Here is a 19,507-nt window from a genome sequence, read left to right on the forward strand (position 1 = left end):
GTGCTGGAAATAATGGTGGCCACACAAAATAGTGACACTTTGGGCCCAATTTGGACATTTTCACTTAGGGGAGTACTCACTTTTGTTGCCAGCGGTTTAGACATTAACAGCTGTGTTGAGTTATTTTGAGGGGACAGCAAATTTAGACTGTTATACAAGCTGTACACTCACTACTTTACATTGTAGCAAAGTGTCATTTCTTCAGTGTTGTCACATAAACAGATATAATAGAATAATTACCAAAATGTGAAGGGTGTACTTACTTTTGTGACACACTGTATATAACGTTTGGGGGTTCTAAGTAAAGAGGCAGATTTTATCACGTATGTATACAGCAGCATTCACACACAGCTTCTTCTTGGAGTTGCACATGTTCTCTGGTAAAGCGCTCTTCTGCTACAGGTGCATCATAAATACTGTCCATGATTTCAGTCACAGAGGTCTATGGCAGTCCCCATTTTTTCGGAGACTCCGCGCCACGGAATCCAATAGCCCGCCAAGGTAAAAGGGCCCCCGTAACGGAGACCGCATGTGCTGGGCGCTGGTCCTCTAGTGTCGTTTCCTTCGCACTCCATACAGGTGACAGGCAGCGCACTGGGGATGGGGCAGCGCGTCCAGATGTTTTACCCTGGGGGCGGGGCTTCGTGTATCACACGCCCTGATCTCATCGCGTACCGTCCGTGACGTCCCCCGTTGCTGCAGCAACGCTCCGCCCCCAGCGCGGTGCGGAGTAGGAAGTGGCCGGTAACCTTCACTCGGGGCCGGGAGTAACGGAGGAGAAGATCGGGAGGTGCAAGGAAGGAGGCCATGGTGCTGATCAAGGAGTTGTAAGCAGCGGGATGGCGGAGAGGGAGGCGGCAGGTGTATGATGAACTGATGAGGATGGGGGGAGGAGGGAGAGAAATGAATGAGGATGGCAGAGACGGCTGGTGGTATGTCTGTGGGGTCAGGTGCTGAGTGAGGAAGGAAGAGGGTGCGATGAGATTACCAGCTGGGCAGACAGCAGAGCCACCTTCAGACTCACACCTGATCCTCTAGTCTGAAGAGCTGACAATCTACATTCATTACCACTTCTAATGGCCATTGTAATTTCTATGAAAATGTCTGTTTTATGTTATGGATGGAGAAGGGAAGTGTTAGAGACCCCGGTCAAGTTTTTAATGGCCCCATTCACGCCTGTGTGTTGCGCTAATGCGCGTTTTTTTTAGCACGTTTTATTTTCACGCGACTGTATAGGATATTGCGTTCACTTAAATAAGCAAAGAAGCGTTTTTAATGTGCGATAAAACGCACGTTTCCTACCCGCCTTTAACAATAGCGCCGCAAGCGTGATGAGCGTTTTTATGCACATTCCTAGAACGCACAGGAGCGAATGGTGCCTTATGCTGCCTGTGTCCCCACCTCTCTATCTTGATGAACGTTGTCACCAGGACTGACGGTAATCTAAAGCCTTCAATTGCTGGAATAGGAAACCTCCCGAGGACACCTGGTGACAACTGCCTAGGTGACACCAAAATGCACACAGGTTGGTCTTTGTTGTTTGGGGGCGGTGTGTTGCTACAACTCAGGACGTAGTTTACTTTTATTTCCTGGAAATGACACAAGGACCTGTCATTCAGATCTGTACTCCGCAGTGGGTTGCGCTGCTTAAAGCGGTTCTCCACCCTAAAGTGGAGTCCCGCTGATCGGAACCCTCCCCCCCTCCGGTGTCACATTTGACACCTTTCAGGGGGGAGGGGGGTGCAGATACCTGTCTAAAGACAGGTATTTGCACCCACTTCCGGCCACACGATACGGGCAAAAGACGGGTTTTTCTGACTTCCCGTCTGTCGCCCGTTGTGTGCTGGGAACACTCGGCTCCCAGTACACAGCGTGTGAGCCAATCGACGGGCGCAGCGCAACTCGCGCATGCGCCGTAGGGAACCGGGCAGTGAAGCCGCAGCGCTTCACTTCCTGGTTCCCTCAGAGTGGATGGCGGGGGGAGCAGCAGAGAAACGAGCGATCGCTCGTGCTCTGCTGCGATCAGCGCTGGACTCCAGGACAGGTAAGTGTCCTAATAAAAGTCAGCAGCTGCAGTATTTGTAGCTGCTGGCTTTTAATATTTTTTCCCCATGGCACATCCGCTTTAAGGCTCCGTTCACATCTGCGCATTCTGGGAACGCACCTAGATGCACACGTCACACTTGTAGTGCTATTCATTGTAAACTGCACTGCAAACGTTTTGCTGTGCACACAAATGCGTAAAAAGTGCACAGTAAAAAAAAAAAACACGCAAGCCAGAACATGGCAACTGAGGATGAGCTCAGGTGTGTTTGCAAATCCACGTGCCCGCCAGAAAGCTGACACTCCACAGCGCTTATCACAGGCAGTGAGTAAGGATGAGCTCCGGCGTGTTCGCACAGTTCACGTGCCCGCCAGGAAGCTGACACTCCGCAGCGCTTATCACAGGCAGTGAGTAAGGATGAGCTCCGGCGTGTTCGCATAGTCCACGTGCCTGCCAGGAAGCTGATACTCCGCAGCGCTTATCACAGGCAGTGAGTAAGGATGAGCTCCGGCGTGTTCGCATAGTCCACGTGCCTGCCAGGAAGCTGATACTCCGCAGCGCTTATCACAGGCAGTGAGTAAGGATGAGCTCCGGCGTGTTCGCATAGTCCACGTGCCTGCCAGGAAGCTGATACTCCGCAGCGCTTATCACAGGCAGTGAGTAAGGATGAGCTCCGGCGCGTTCGCACAGTCCACGTGCCCGCCAGGAAGCTGACACTCCGCAGCGCTAATCACAGGCAGCGACGCATTTCCCGATCCACGGCTGCACAGATCGCAAAATTTCTCACTACCTGTGATTAGCGCGGCAGAGTGTCGGCTCCCTGGTGGACGCGGATGCGTGGAGTTGCGAACACGCCTGAGCTCATCCTTAATGTCAACAAGCTACTTTGCCGTGTGTAGGACAACCCGATGGGGTGCCCTATCCGTGTCATGCAAAAAAACAGAACGCCTGTTCTGGTGACAGCTGCCTAGATGACACTAATGCCGCGTACACACGGTCGTTTTTTGTGATGAAATAAAACGTTTTAAAAAACGTCATTTAAAATGATCGTGTGTGGGCAAAACGTAGTTTTTTGTCTTCTGAAAAACGACCAAAAAAAAATTCGAACATGCTTCAATTATTTTTTATGTCGTTTTTCAAAATGTCGTTTTTTGTGTCATTTAAAATGATAGTGTGTGTGGGTAAAACAATGTTTAAAACAACGTTTTTAAACCTGCGCATGCTCAGAAGCAAGTTATGACGCAAGCTTGAATGGAACAGAGTGCCGTCGTACGTGCTGAACGTAACCGCGCTTTGCTAGAGCATTTTGAAAAAACGATGGTGTGTAGGCAACGTCGTTTTTTAAAATGAAGTTTGAAAAACGTCATTTTTTTTCATGAGAAAAAACTACGTTTTTGACAAGACAAAAAACGACCGTGTGTACGCGGCATAAATCGCACGCAGGCTGATTTTTGTTGTGTAGGGGAAGTGTAATGTTACAACGCAGGATGCGGTTTACTTTATTTTTTTATTGAAGTGACACAAAAATGATGTGTTATTCAAGTTGTACACCGCAGCGGGTTGCCCTGCGTCCGGCTCCGTTCACACCTGCGCATTCCAGGAACACGTTTCGCACTTGAGGTGTCTTTACTGGCGCTGTAAACACGTGTTTTGCCATGCGCAACAAATGCAGCAAAGATACACTGTAAACACTATACCAACCAGTAGCGCTGCACTTTGCCACGTGTGGGGCAGCCTATTAAAACCAATGGGCTATCCTAGGCGCATTGCATGAAAAAACGCACGGTTGACATACGCTAGGTGTAAATGGGGCCTAAAAGTCTAGATATGTATATGTGTATTTTTCTTATTCAAGATTTCTATTCATACATTTACAACATAAGGCACACAATATCGAACAGAGGAGCTAACAATCAGGTCGCAGTAGAACAAAAGCGTGAGGATGCTTTACAAGTACACATATTAGATCAGGTTGGACTTGTCTTTTTTTTTTTTTTACCTCACCAACTATGTAACTATGTAATCATTGATGGCATGTACATATTAGTCTGGTCATGTTTGCACATGTTTATAAAGCTTTGTAAAAATTGTAGGTTGAGGGACAAAGGTAGAATGGGATGGGAAGAGGGAAAGAGGATTCCTGGGGGTTCTGGAAGTTCTAAAATGATTAGGGTCTGAAGACCCCCTGGGTAACAATAGATGGTACTCCTGGGTTCTAGGAGTGTAAAATCGAATCCTGATTGGAGAAAGTGCTCCGTCTAGGATTGCCATATATTTGGGGACACGGTTCTGTAGTGTAGCTGCAATTTCGGTGACACAAGTGACCAGGCTCATCGTTTCAATGAGACTAATGCCGCGTACACACGGTCGTTTTTCGGCATGAAAAAAACGTCATTTAAAATCATCGTGTGTGGGCTTCACATCGTTTTTCGGCTTCTGAAAAACGACAAAAAAAAATTCGAGCATGCTGCATTTTTTATTGTCGTTTTTTAAAATGTCGTTTTTCGGGTTGTAAAAAATGATCGTGTGTGGGCTAAAACGTCGTTTTAAACCCGCGCATGCCCAGAAGCGAGTTATGAGACGGGAGCGCTCGTTCTGGTAAAACTACCGTTCATAATGGAGTAAGCACATTCATCACGCTGTAACAGACAGAAAAGCGCGAATCGTCTTTTACTAACACGGAATCGGCTAAAAGCAGCCCAAAGGCGAATAGAACTTCCCCTTCAGAGTGCCGTCGTACGTGTTGTACGTCACCGCGCTTTGTTCATCATTTTTCTAAAACGATGGTGTGTGGGCAACATCGTTTTTAATGATGAAGTTGGAAAAATTTCATCTTTTGGACATGCTAAAAAATGTCATTTTTTTTAATGCCGAAAAACGACCGTGTGTACGCGGCATTAGATTCAGTGTTTCCCATATGTCTATTTTTTTGGCAACACAGCCCACCTTAGCGCAGGGTTGTGGTCTAAACAGAGTGCACTGATTATTATTATTTACTTTGTGCCCTTGCATTGCATCGCCGTTGCTCTACGCAGATTAGCGACGATCCATTGAGACAGTGTGAATGAGCCCTAATAGTGGTCACACATGCCTCCATTTTATTACCCATTTTTTTTTATTTTTTTTATTATTCATTCATTTTCAACTGGGTAATAAAATGGAGGCATGTGTGACCACTATTAGGGCTCATTCCCACTGTCTCAATGGATCTGCGCTAATCTGCGTAGAGCAACGCTGATGCAATGCAAGGGCACAAAGTAAATAATAAACAATGAAATAGCCATAGCGTCCTATCCGATAGATCTATTTAGATTGACTTAGTTTGATCGTATCCGATCGGCCATGGAGAATATTATAGATTGGTATGTATCGATAAGCAGCACTGAGATACTTTGTTCACAAATATGATTGGATTATGACATGATGGAATCGGAGATGTGATCAATAATTTGCCATTGTGACTTAACTATCAAACGGAATCCACTTCCCTGTGTGTGTCATTGATTGATAGCAGTTCTTCTGATTATATTGGCTGTATACTTGTTTTGGTGACTCAAAATCCTGAAGCCAGAGATTGCCAAGCAGATGGCATTTCAGGAAGTCAATGGCGGTCTCCGTGTTTCTCAGTACAAGTGTACTTTGATTCATCGAGGACAAGCAATAGGCTCACAATGCTCAAATTCTATGTATATATAGTTAGGTAGGAAGCATTCCCCCTACATAGGTGGTCTGTAGGTAGAATGCAGCTTACATTGGTGGTCAGTAGGAAGCATGGCCATTTACATTGGTGGTCAGTGAGATGCATGCCCCCTTATATTGGTGGTCGGTGGGGAGGACGCCCCCTTATATTGGTGGTCGGTGGGGAGGACGCCCCCTTATATTGGTGGTCGGTGGGGAGGACGCCCCCTTATATTGGTGGTTGGTGGGGAGGACGCCCCCTTATATTGGTGGTCGGTGGGGAGGGCGTCCCCTTATATTGGTGGTCGGTGGGGAGGACGCCTCCTTGAATTGGTGGTCGTTGGGGAGGACGCCTCCTTGAATTGGTGGTCGTTGGGGAGGACGCCTCCTTGAATTGGTGGTCGTTGGGGAGGACGCCTCCTTGAATTGGTGGTCGTTGGGGAGGACGCCTCTTTGAATTGGTGGTCTGTGTGGAGGGCGCCCCCTTGAATTGGTGGTCTGTGTGGAGGGCGCCCCCTTGAATTGGTGGTCTGTGTGGAGGGCGCCCCCTTGAATTGGTGGTCTGTGTGGAGGGCGCCCCCTTGAATTGGTAGGGAGGACGCCCCCTATCGTAGTGATTGGGGAAGATTGTCCCCCTTACCGTAGTGGCCAGAATGCCATACCTACAGACAGCTAAAAAAAAGATGATTGGGTCATGCTGTTTGCTATGGAGGCACCATCCGAAGGAGGGCAACTCCAGGAACCCCTAGAAACCAAGGAACTGTATGGTTTCATGGAACTCTGGTTAAGATTGGCTGCTTTAAATGTTGCTAAATTGAGTAACATCTAAAATATACATAGGAAGTACATGTTGCTGTAAAATGCCTCTGGAAATTGAGGTGAAGGGTGATAGTAGATGATGATCTTGAATTTTTTTTCATAGATGACTTGGTGTAAGAACGATTCTGAAAACAGACAAGGAGTGATAGTTTTAAATGTGTGTGTGTGTATGTATGTATGTGTATATATATATATATATATATATATATATATATATATATATATATATATATATATATATATATATATATATATATATATATATATATATATATTTATATATATATATATATATATATATATATATATATATATTTATATATATTAATATTATACACAAACGCACACATTTTTTTTTTCTCTTTCTGATTGCATACTCTCACTGCCATGTCTTGATGAGAATCAGGGAAAACCTTGGCATTTTGCGTCATGCAATTCGTGACTGTGTCGCCACATTTAGAAAATTGGCAAAGTCCCACTTTCTTAAATCTAGTGTAACCCTAGATGATCGGCGTAGTATTATCTACAGTAAAACTGTCTTTAATGTTTTATTTGAAGTCATTGCTTCATTAAGCAATTCAGCAACATATCTTGGCAAAGATGTTGAGTTTGGGTTGCTCCCAGGCACACCTCTCTGAATAGTGAATGACACCCTTTGGAAGCCTTTCAGGAGTCATTTGTCATAGCCTGAGAGACAACAAATTATGTTGATATTACCTAATTACAATAACATTGTGGACTATGATTGAGATTGAGACTACATTGATGTCTAATGCTGTGGGAAGCAGACAGTATGTGTTGTCCATAGTGAGCAGATAACCTTATGTAGAAAAGGTGCAATCTGGTTGCAGAGGCCCCAGTATTATTTCCTCCGATACTTGCTTTGTGTTGTGACAAGGGCATTCCACAGCAGTGTGCGGCTTTTCAGGATGATTCTCAGGGTGTTTACATGAATTTAATGCTGACTAGATGTGCAATGGGGTCACAGATCTCGGAAGCTTTGTGCTGCCTGTCCTCTCATGATCTGCCATCCTGTCATCTGCTACTTGTGGGCTAAGCAGGAGTTAGACTGATTTTTTATGTATCTATTTTTACAGATCCTTACTAGAATCTGTAAATTCACATAGACGCTGAAATAAAGAATGCTGAACTAGACGAGGTGTGAAGGTGACGGCTTTGTCTTTGGGTGCTAGGAGATAATATGCTGGCTTTTCTTTCTCTATAGCCGCAAATAGTTCATCATATCTGTTTTGTTTTTTATTATTATTATATAATATATTTTTTCACATATATTTTCATAAAAAAATAAAAACAATAATATATATATATATATATATATATATATATATATATATATATATATATATATATATATATATATATATATATATATATATATATATAATTATTGTTTTTATTTTTTTATGAAAATATATATGAAAAAATAATATATTTTTCATATATATTTTCATAAAAAAATAGAAATAATATTATATTTTTCATAAAAAAAATAGAAATATAATATTTATCATATATATATATATATATATATATATATATATATATATATATATATATATATATATATATATATATATTTATTTATTTATTTATTTTTATGAAAAATATAATATTATTTCTATTTTTTTTTATGAAAATATATATGAAAAATATATTATTTTTTCATATATATTTTCATAAAAAAATAAAAACAAAATATATATATACACACACACACACTTGTTTTTATGAAAATATATATGAAAAAATTATAATATATTTTTTCATAAATTTTATATATATTGTTTTTATTTTTTTTTATGAAAATATATATGAAAAAATAATATATTTTTCATATATATTTTCATAAAAAAATAGAAATAATATAATATTTCTTATATATTTATATTTTATGAAAAAATATATTATTATTATATTACCATTTTTTCATATATATTTTCATAACAAAAATTGAAATAATATTTTATATTTATATATATATATATATAAAATATTATTTAAATTTTTTTATGAAAATATATATGAACAAATTTTCATAAAATATATATATATATATTTATAAACACGCTGTTGTATCTCTGAGTGCGGGCCGTCGTATCTATGCGACTGAGTCAGTTACGCATAGATTTCCCTAAGATCCGACTGGCGTAAGTGTCTTGCACCGTCATATCTTAGGATGCATATTTACGCTGGCCGCTAGGTGGCGCTTCCGTATATTTTTGCGAGGAATATGCTAATTGGGTAGATACGCCGATTCAGAAACGTACGTCCGCCCGGCGCTTTTTTTTTACGTCCGGCTTTTACTGGCGTAAAGTTACCCCTGCTATATGAGGGGTATCCTATGTTAAGTATGGACGTCGTTCCCGCGTCGAGTTTTAAAAATTTGAGATCGTTTGCGTAAGTCGTTGGCGAATAGGGCTGTACGTAAGTTACGTTCACGTCTAAAGCAATGACGATTTGCGGCGTAATTTCGAGCATGCGCACTGGGATTCTTTCACGAACGGCGCATGTGCCGATCGTAAAAAATGTAAAATACACGGGGTCACATCAAATTAAAATAAAACACGCCCACATCATCCCCATTTGAATTAGGCGGGCTTACGCCGCCGTAACTTAGGGCGCAAGTTCTTTCTGAAAACGGAACTTGCGCCCTAATTTACGGCGGCGTAACGTATCTGAGATGCGTCGCGCCCGCAGAAAGATCCGCTCATCTTTCTGAATCCGGGCCACACACTTTATATTTATTTATTTATTTTGGGGGGGGGGGGGGGGTAATGCTTCCCAGCATATAGAGTTGTCCTATCCTGAGGCTTTGTTTAATTCCAGGTCTTTCTGCATTCTTTGACACAATTGAACACATTGTCCCTACAGTCTGTGTTAGCAGAGCTGCACTGTAGGGATTAAATGACCAAACTCAAGGAGCTGACAGGGTTGCCTGGGCCAACAAGTACATAAACCTTCTCCCCTGTTGTATAGTACACTTGTCTTGTTGCCTCTTATGATCTCAGATGCCACCTACAAACCTAAGAACCATTATAATTTATTCATTTTCCATTAATTGCTACAGAGCCAAAATTCAGTTCTAATTTACCATCTTGTCAGTGTCGAACATGATATCATAACCGTGCATATGCACATATTGTTGGTCTTTGTGGTCAATTTACCAACGTTTACCACATGCGATAACACAGTCGCGTGACTCGTTTGCATAAATTATCGCATGTGGTAATTAGAGCTGCACGATTGATCGTTAAAAAATAAATAAAAATCGCGATCTCGATTCAGCCCCCCACACGATCTCAATCCAGCATTTCCACGATTCATGTAACAAGTGCAGAGCAGTTCCCTGCTCACAACTGTCAAACATTGCCGGCTGCTTTTTTTTTATCAACGCAGAGAGAGAAGAAGAATCATTGGAGGTTATTTACGAAAGGCAAATCCACTTTGCACTACAAGTGCACCTGAAAGTGCAGTCACTGTAAATCTGAGGGGTAGATCTGAAATGAGGGGAAGCTCTGCTGATTTTATCATCCAATCATGTGCAAGCTAAAATGCTGTTTTTTATTTCCTTGCATGTTCCCCTCGGATCCACAGCGACTGCACTTTCAAGTGCACATGTAGTGCAAAGTGGATTTGCCTTTAGTAAATGACCCCCATTGTATCTTTTCGTTCATTTACAGATCAAAGGGGTGAACTTCGGTCTGCAAATGAGGTCAGTTTAACCATTTAACCACTTAAGACCCGGACCAAAATGCAGGTAAAAGACCAGGCCCCTTTTTGCGATTCGGCACTGCGTCGCTTTAACTGACAATTGCGCGGTCGTGCGACGTGGCTCCCAAACAATATTGGCGTTCTTTTTTCCCCACAAATAGAGCTTTCTTTTGGTGGTATTTGATCACCTCTGCGTTTTTTATTTTTTGCGCTATAACCAAAAATAGAGCGCCAATTTTGAAAAAAATGCAATATTTTTTACTTTTTGCTATAATGAATATCCCCCAAAAATATATATATATAAAAAAAAAAATTTCCCTCAGTTTAGGCCGATACGTATTCTTCTACCTATTTTTGGTAAAAAAAAATTGCAATAAGCGTTTATCGGTTGGTTTGCGCAAAATTTATAGCGTTTACAAAATAGGGGATAGTTTTATTGCATTTTTATAAATTTTTTTTTTTTTTACTACTAATGGCGGCGATTATCGATTTTTTTCGTGACTGCGACATTATGGCGGACACTTCGGACACATTTTTGGGACCATTGTCATTTTCACAGCAAAAAATGCATTTAAAATGCATTGTTTATTGTGAAAATGACAGTTGCAGTTTGGGAGTTAACCACAGGGGGCGCTGATGGGGTTATGTGTGACCTGAAGTGTGTTTACAACTGTAGGGGGGTGTGGCTGTAGGTGTGACGTCATCGATTGTGTCCCCCTATAAAAGGGATGACACGATCGCCGCCACAGTGAAGAACGGGGAAGCTGTGTTTACACACGGCTCTCCCCGTACTCCAGCGGCGATCGGGTCCGCGAGTCCCGCGGTCCCAGTCACGGAGCTTCGGACCGGGTCGCGGGTGCACGCCCAGGACTCACGGCTGGGTACTAGTACAGGACGTACCTGTACGTGGATGTGCCCAGCCGTGCCATTCTGCTGCCGTATATGTGCAGGAGGGGGTCCTTAAGTGGTTAAAGACTAAAAATATAAACTATTTAAAAACTTGTGCTAAATAAAAATAAATATAAAAATACAAAACGGCAGCCGCTGTGCAAAGGTACTGTAACCTATAGGTATTGGAAAATATGGAACAGTGCTAGCGGCATACATTTTTCAATGCACATCATGGTGATTAGCGTCATATACAACGAATATGTTTATGCCGTACAAAATCAATAATACAACAAATTTATATAAAATATGCTCACATCTATAAAGTGCTTTATATGGGGGAAAAAAAGTGCAATGGTGCTTGCAAAATGTGAGGTGACCCTCAGCTTCGCAGTCTGGGTTCAAAAACACAGTGATCTATTGATCTGGGGATGTGTAGGATATTTTCTCAAAGAACTTCTTCCACCCATAGATGGGGAAATAGAGAAAAATCTCATAGTGAAATACCGCTAAGATAAATTATCAAGCGCATTACAGGTGCCACTTACAGTATATCTGCCAGACAGGCATCGGTAAAAAGACATCCGAGTTCGCCACTGTAGGCGTGCGTTCCACAGAGGCGGAAATTGCGTCAATGATTGACATAAAGCAGAAGTGCATCAATAATAATGACGATGATATGATATCTTGGCAGTTTTTCACTTAGATGCCTTGTACACACGATCGGTTTTCCCGGCGGTAAAATGTCCGCCTGGAAAACCGAGAACCTGATCAGTAACTTTTTTCCCCCTACACACGGCCGGGTTTCCCGACTGGAAAAATGCCATGAGAGCTTTTCACCATAGGGAAACTACTGGCTTAAAAACCGCCAGGAAAAAAAGAGAACATGTTCTCATTTTTCCCGGCGGTTTTCCTGTCGGGAACACTGTGATGGAGTATACACACGGCTGGTTTTCCCAGCCAAAAGCTGTCATGGCAGTTTTCCCGACAGAAAAACCGGTCGTGTGTACGAGGCATTTGTTTTTTCGTTTATATGCCGCATACACACGACCTTTTTTTGCGGGATGTAAAAAATGAAGTTTTTTCTTTAATGTCATTTAAAAATTATCGTGTGTGGGCTCCAGAGCATTTTTCACGACGTAAAAAATGGGCATTAACAATTTAGAACATGCTCTAAATTTTCACGTCGTTTTTAACGTTGTCGGTTTTAACGTCGTAAAAAAAGGATCGCGTGTGGGCTTTAACGACGAGAAAATAACGCGCATGCTCAGAGGCAAGTTATGAGACGGGAGCGCTCGTTCTGGTAAAACTACCGTTCATAATGGAAATGGCACATTCATCACGCTGTAACAGACAGAAAAGTGCGAATCGTCTTTTACTAACACAAAATCGGCAAAAGCAGCCCCAAGGGTGGCGTCATCGGAATGGAACTTCCCTTTTATAGTGCCGTTGTACGTGTTGTACGTCACCACGCTTTGCTAGAGCCTTTTTTTTTTTCACGCTGCATAAGCCTTTTTCTGACGCTTGTTGCTTGCAAGTTAAAATCGTTTTATTTATTCTTTTTTGCTAGAAAATTACTTAGAACCGGAATTTCCGACAAGAACTTTTGTTGACGGAAAAAATTGAGAACCAGCTCTCAAACATTTGTTGTCGGAAATGTCCGATGGAGCCTACACACAGTCGGATTTTCCGACAACAAGCTCACATCGAACATTTGTTAAAACCATACCGCTAGCGGCCGAATACGGTGTGTTCAGGGTGAGGTGCAGTGTTAGTTTTCCACCACACATAGGGCTGGATTCGCGTAAAGCAGCGTAAATTTGTGCGGGCGCCAACGTAACATTGAGAGGCAAGAACAGCATTCACAAAGCACTCGCTCCCAACGTTGCGCCGGCGTAACGTAAATTGTCCGGCGTAAGCCCGCCTAATTCAAAGTAGGAAGGAAGTGGGCGTGATCCATTTAAATCAAGCTTGACCCCATGCAAATGATGGGCCGAACGAACGGCGCATGCGCAGAATTACGTCGAATTTGCTCCCTAAGATACAATGGCTCAAGGCCTACGACGTGAACGTAACCTACGCCCAGCCCCATTCACGTACGACTTACGTAAACGACGTAAAATTGCTGTTCCAACGTCCATACCCTAACATGACTTACACCTGCTTTATGAGTCTTAACTTTACGCCGGACGTACGCCTTACGTAAACTGCGAAGATTACAGCGGCGGGCGTAAGTACGTTCGTGAATCGGCATATCTCAATTTACATATATAAATCAATGGAAGCGCCCCTTGCGGCCAGCGTAAATATGCGCCCAAGATACGACGGCGTAGGAAACTTACGTCGGTCGTGTGAAGCCAAAATTCAGGCGTATCTTACTTGCAGAATCAGGTGCATAGATACGACGGCGCATCCGTGCACTTACGCGGCGTATCAGTAGATACATTGGCGTAAGTGCTTTAAGAATCCAGCCCATAGTTTTTTTGCTTTTAGGCCAAAAAGTTCAATTTTGGTCTCATCTGATCAGAGCACCTTCTTCTCCATGTTTGCTGTGTCCCCCACATGGCTTCTCGCAAACTGGACTTCTTATGGCTTTCTTTCAGCAATGGCTTTCTTCTTGTCACTCTTCCATAAAGGCCAGATTTGTAGAGTGCAAGACTGATAGATGTCCTGTGGACAGATTCTCCCACCTGAGCTGTGGATCTTTGCAGCTCCTCCAGAGTTACCATGGGCCTCTTGGCTTCTTCTCTGGTTAATGCTCTCCTTGCCCAGCCTGTCAGTTTAGGTGGACGGCCATGTCTTGTTGGTTTGCCGTTGTGCCAAACTCTTTGGGCTAGATTCAGCAACAAGTTACGGCGGCGTATCTCCAGATACGCCGCCGTAATTTAAAATCTGCGCCGTCGTATCTTTACGCCGATTTCTCAAAGGCAGATACATTGAAAAAATAGGCTTCCTACGCCGACGTAACTTGAATACGGCGGCGTATAATTGTGTGCAATTTTACGCTGGCCGCTAGGGGCGCTTCCGTTGTTTTCGGCGTAGAATATGCAAATGACCTAGATATACGCCGATTCACAAACGTACGTACGCCTGGCGCAATTTTGTTACGTCGTTTACGTTAGGCTTTTTCGGCGTAAGGTTACTCCTGCTATTAGGAGGCGCAGCCAGTATGGACGTCGTTCCCGCTTTGAATTTTTTACGTTGTTTGCGTAAGTCGTTCGCAAATAGGGCTGGACGTGATTTGCGGCGGAATTTCGAGCATGCGCACTGGGACTCTTTCACGAACGGCGCATGCGCCGTTCGTAAAAAACGTAAAATACGCGGGGTCAAGATTAATTTAAATCACGCCCCCCTCATCCTCATTTGAATTAGGCGCGCTTACGCCGGCCCCGTTTACGCTATGCCGCCGTAAGTTAGGAGGCAAGTGCTTTGTGAATACAGCACTTGCCTCTCTAACTTACGGCGGCGCAGCGTAAATACGATACGCTGCGCCGCCGTAACAATAGGCAAATCTACCTGAATCTAGCCCTTTCTATTTTCAGATGATGGATTGAACAGTGCTCTGTGAGATGTTCAAAGCTTGGGATATTGTTTTATAACCTAACCCTGTTTTAAACTTCTCCACAACTTTATTCCTGACCTGGCTAGTGTTTTCCCTGGCCTTCATGATGCTGTTTGTTCACTAAGTTTCTCAAAAAAAAAAATGAGGGCTTCATGGAACAGCTGTATTTATACTGAGATTAAATTACACACAGGTGGACTCTCTTTACTAATTAGGTGAATTTTGAAGGCAATTGGTTCCACTAGATTTTAGTTAGGGGTATCAGAGTAAAGGGGGCTGAATATAAATGCACATCACACTTTTCAGATATTTATTTGTAAAAAAAAAAAAAGAATTGAAAACCATATATAATTTTTCTTCCATTTCACAATTATGTGCCACTTTGTGTTGGTCTATCATATAAAATCCCAATAAAATACATTTTACATTTTTTTTCTTGTGACATGGCAAAATGTGGAAAGTTTCAAGGCACTGTATATGTTGCATGCATTGTCAATATGTATAATTTTCTACTTGAGTTTCAGATGGTCCTGTGTTTCTCCAAGGCCCAGTCACATGGAAACTAATAGATATTTCAAAGCATTAAAAAAATACCCAGGGCTATTCAGTGGTTTCCCAGAACTCTCATTGTATAGAAAATAGGTCAAGGTTACCTTGTGTTTCCTTATAAATCTTTATTGATCAGTGTTATGTTTCATTGTTCTGTAACTTGACCATTTTGGATACAGTTTTTACACTGGCAGATTGCGACAGTTGCCATTGAAAACTGTCAGCACTAAAACATCCACACTGCCTTTTGCAGGTATCTATATAGTTATCTCCTCTCCTATACCGTGTTTCCCAGAAAATAAGCCCGGGTCTTATATTAATGTTGGCAATCAAAAACACAGTAGGGCTTATTTTCGGGGTAGGGCTTACCATTTCACATGCCTTCTTCTTGCCCCCTCTCCCTGCCTGCCTGGCAGGAATCCCCATGTGAAGTGAATCAAACGCGGTTGTAAACTCCAAGAATCCTTTCTATTACAGTAGAATATCATGAAAAAGGTGTGTGTTTCTGTGTCGCATACCTTCTTACAGCGCCACTCGGCGCTTCCATAGACGGCTGGAGCTCTCTCCCACGATCCAAGCATTGCAGAGGGAGGGGGGGCAGACATCCCCCACCGACAGGCAGGAAAATAAAACATCAGCTAAGCGCCCCTCGGCACCTTACATAGCCCGCTGCGATCCAGCTTTGCAGAGGGAGGGGGGCCTGAGATCCCTGCTGACAAGCAGGAGAAGAAAACATCATCTGAGTGCCCCTCAGCGCTTCCATAGCCCGCCGCGAACCAGCATTGCAGAGAGAAGGGGGCGGAGATCCCCCCGCTGACAAGCAGGAGAAGGAGATCAGCTGAGTGCTCCTCTGCACTTTTATAGCCTGCGGTGATCCGAGCATTGCAGAGGGAGGGAGGGCGAGATCCCCTGCTGACAGGAAGGGAAAGAGGAGGAGATAAGCTGAGCCGAGTGTCACTGTATACCGAAGGTATTTGACTACAGATTAGATTACAGAAACACACACGCTAGGGCTTATTTTCGGGGTAGGGCTTATATTGCAGCCCTCCTTGAAAATTGGGTTAGGTCTTATTTTGGGGGTAGGTCTTACTTTCGGGGAAACGCGGTATAAGCCAGAGGACCTTTGTGAATGCTGGAGAATAAAGCAGGCCATAGATGGTGCAACTTTCTTTCCTGCAACCATGCACAAATCCCCCATCGGCACACAGTGCTAACAGAGGAATCCCTCCTGCCGAGACCTTGTCCCCGCCGGGAGATGATGGAATTTATTGCTAGCGGCTATAACAACCACTAGCGATAATCGCAAGGAGAATCCAGCAGGCTGGTTGTACCCAAGTTGAGCGGTTCCTACTGAACTGGCTAAGATTCAAAGCATCTATGGCTGGTCTAATGTGGAAGTAATGTAGTCTATAGCATATGGTTATCTTTCTCATTTTTCTTTTAAAAAGTGCATGATTGCTGTATTTTATTCATATCCTTATATCATATTTGACCCAATGGGTTCCTCTTTCTCTTAAAGTAGAACTAAAGCCAAAACTTTTTTTTATTGTTTTGAATAAAGGAAGGTATTTATGCCCTGTCAGTTATTTTGACACCTCTTCTTTTCATTGGGGAGTTTTCCGTACGCTTCCTAGGCTCGTAGTCACAGCAGAAGCTGAGAAGAAATCCCTCGAAAGAGAGGAAAAAGGGTGTGGATTAATAGATCAAAATTCCTTGAATGAACGGCAAATGAGTTGGTCAATGTCTAAGACAAGATTATAAATAATGAGTTAGTCAATTAGTTAGGTGTCATTAACAGTTGAGGCGTAAGTGCATGGCTTGTTTAGAATTGCCTCACAAATTGTGGTTAAAGAGTATGTATTGGGGTTGTCCCGATACCACTTTTTTGAGACCGAGTACAAGTACCGATACTTTTTTTCAAGTACTCGCCGATACCGATACTTTATTTTAATGTCATGTGACAGTGGCAGCATTTTTATTTATTTTTTTAAATGGAGGCACGGGGGACAAGGCGGCACAAGGTACAAGGCAGCATGGAGCACGGGGGACGAAAGCAGCACGGAGCACGGGGGACAAGGCGGCACGGGGGACGAAGGCAGCACGGAGCATGGGGGCAGAAGGCAGCACGGAGCATGGGGGCAGAAGGCAGCACGGAGCATGGGGGCAGAAGGCAGCACGGAGCATGGGGGCAGAAGGCAGCACGGAGCATGGGGGCAGAAGGCAGCACGGAGCATGGGGGCAGAAGGCAGCACGGAGCATGGGGGCAGAAGGCAGCACGGAGCATGGGGGCAGAAGGCAGCACGGAGCATGGGGGCAGAAGGCAGCACGGAGCATGGGGGCAGAAGGCAGCACGGAGCACGGGGGCAGAAGGCAGCACGGGTGGGAAAAGACAGCACGGAGAAGACTTGCAACTCCCATTAGAGTGTGGAGAATCCTCCTCCCTTCTCCACACTGTTGGCAGAGCAGAGCAGCGCCACAGTGTGTGAAACTGTAGGGAGAGAGAGAGAGGAGCTGTCACAATTGAGGTTGGATGTCTGGGATGGGCTATCGAACACCTGCCAATGGGATGGAATCTGGGCAGGCCGCTACGTGTATGTGGCCCGCCCCTTTCTTAAACAGCCCAATCATTGGCTGGATAGCTGCTGGGTCCCGCCCACCTTCGACATCACACTGAATTTGTCAGCTCCTTTCTCTCCAAACAGTTTCGCACACCGCAGCGATGCAGAGAACATTCAGTTTTACAGTTACACTATTGGCTGTGAAACCTTCCAGTGCCAATTAGCGCCACCTGCCAATCAGTGCCATCTGTCAGTGCCATGTACCAGTGCCATCGGCCGCAAAAACTCGTCAGGCATATGTCGGCCATTGGCCACCCCGGTTTCTAAATATCGCCATCGGCCAGAGAAAAACCCATATCGGTCAACCTCCTATAAATAAGACTATTGCCTAGTACACATGGCCCAAATGTCAGGAGACATCGGCCAGTTCAATAAAAGCCAGCTGACATTTGGCCTGTGTGTATGACAGAAGCCGGCCGTGCATGCTGGAAATCCAGTAGCCGACCGTCTCCCGATCAGCGCTCTCAGCCAATGGTGTCTTCTGGCAGGGGGGCCGTCCAGCTCTCAGAACACAACTGCTCAGAAGGGAAAATCGCTGTACTAATGTCAGACCATTAGTGCGTCGGATTAAATGGAATAAACAACTATTAGTGTGTACCAGGCTTGAGTAGTTCTGCTTGCTGTCTACGCGCTGAATGCTGAAAAGATAGAGGTTAGAGGTCAAAGCTCTGACTGATGAATGAATGGATGAATTTTCCAGCTAATGGTGTTTGTGTCTTGATATATGTAAAGTTTAACATTTGTTAAATGTTCTTATATACATTTTTATTTTCTTGCAGCCGAGTTGTGTTGCCAGTATCGGTGGAGGAGGTAAGACCAATCATTTATTTTTATAATTGTGTGTTTTTTTTTGTTGTACTTTGCATTAGTCATATACGTTTAGCTCTAGGTGAAACTTGCTCTGTCACAATTGCTTCCAGTCCGAGTCGCTTCCTAACCCGTTCAGCTGCAATCATACCCAACAATTACTTTTTTATCCTTTTTACTGTTTTACAGTAAATACAAGTACTCTAGCTGTCACTGGCCAGCACACTTGATTTAGGGAAAAGCTTTAGGTTCCATAACAAAGGTCCAGTTAAGTGAAGCATGAAGCGTACAGTGTAATTGTTAGAGCATACTGTAAATCATTGATTAGCTGCAGATTGCCATGGATACTGTTTGTTAAACCAGTCACACCAGTCAATTGTTCAACCTGCTCATCAAGAAAACCCTTTAAGTACCTGCCGGGCCTTTGACAGGCTAGTTATGACTGTTTCCACATGTGTACAAAATATCTGTACAGGTTTTTTTTTTTGCATTTGATTCAACAGTCGGTATTGCGAATCTGATGTTACTTTGCAGTTTTGTTTTTCAACTCTATGCAGTTTGACATGTTATGCCCCGTACACACCATCACTTTATGTGATGGAAAAAAAAGACATTTTCTGTGAAGTAAAAAACGACGTTTTTGAAACTTCAATTTTCAAAGACGAAGTTGCCTACACACCATCGTTTTTCTCACAATGTTCTAGCAAAGCGAGGTTACGTTCTCACCACTTTTTCCATTGAAGCTTGCTTCATAAGTAGCTTCTGGGCATGCGCGGGTGAAAAAACGTCGTTTTAAACGACGTTTTTTGC

General features: G+C 43.5%; 1 protein-coding gene across 1 annotated transcript in view; it reads left to right on the forward strand.

Annotated features, from left to right (window-relative positions):
* The first annotated feature begins 683 nt into the window (after window positions 1-683).
* PITPNA (phosphatidylinositol transfer protein alpha) overlaps window positions 684-19,507 on the forward strand; it is a 109,101-nt gene continuing 90,277 nt past the window's right edge. Inside the window, 2 exon segments of the mRNA XM_040338389.1 lie at window positions 684-827; window positions 18,670-18,700. Of these exon segments, the coding sequence (XP_040194323.1) occupies window positions 808-827; window positions 18,670-18,700 (51 nt within the window). The 5' untranslated portion in view covers window positions 684-807.

This window comes from Rana temporaria, chromosome 2, assembly GCF_905171775.1.
Source record: "Rana temporaria chromosome 2, aRanTem1.1, whole genome shotgun sequence".
NCBI classification, from domain to species: domain Eukaryota; kingdom Metazoa; phylum Chordata; class Amphibia; order Anura; family Ranidae; genus Rana; species Rana temporaria.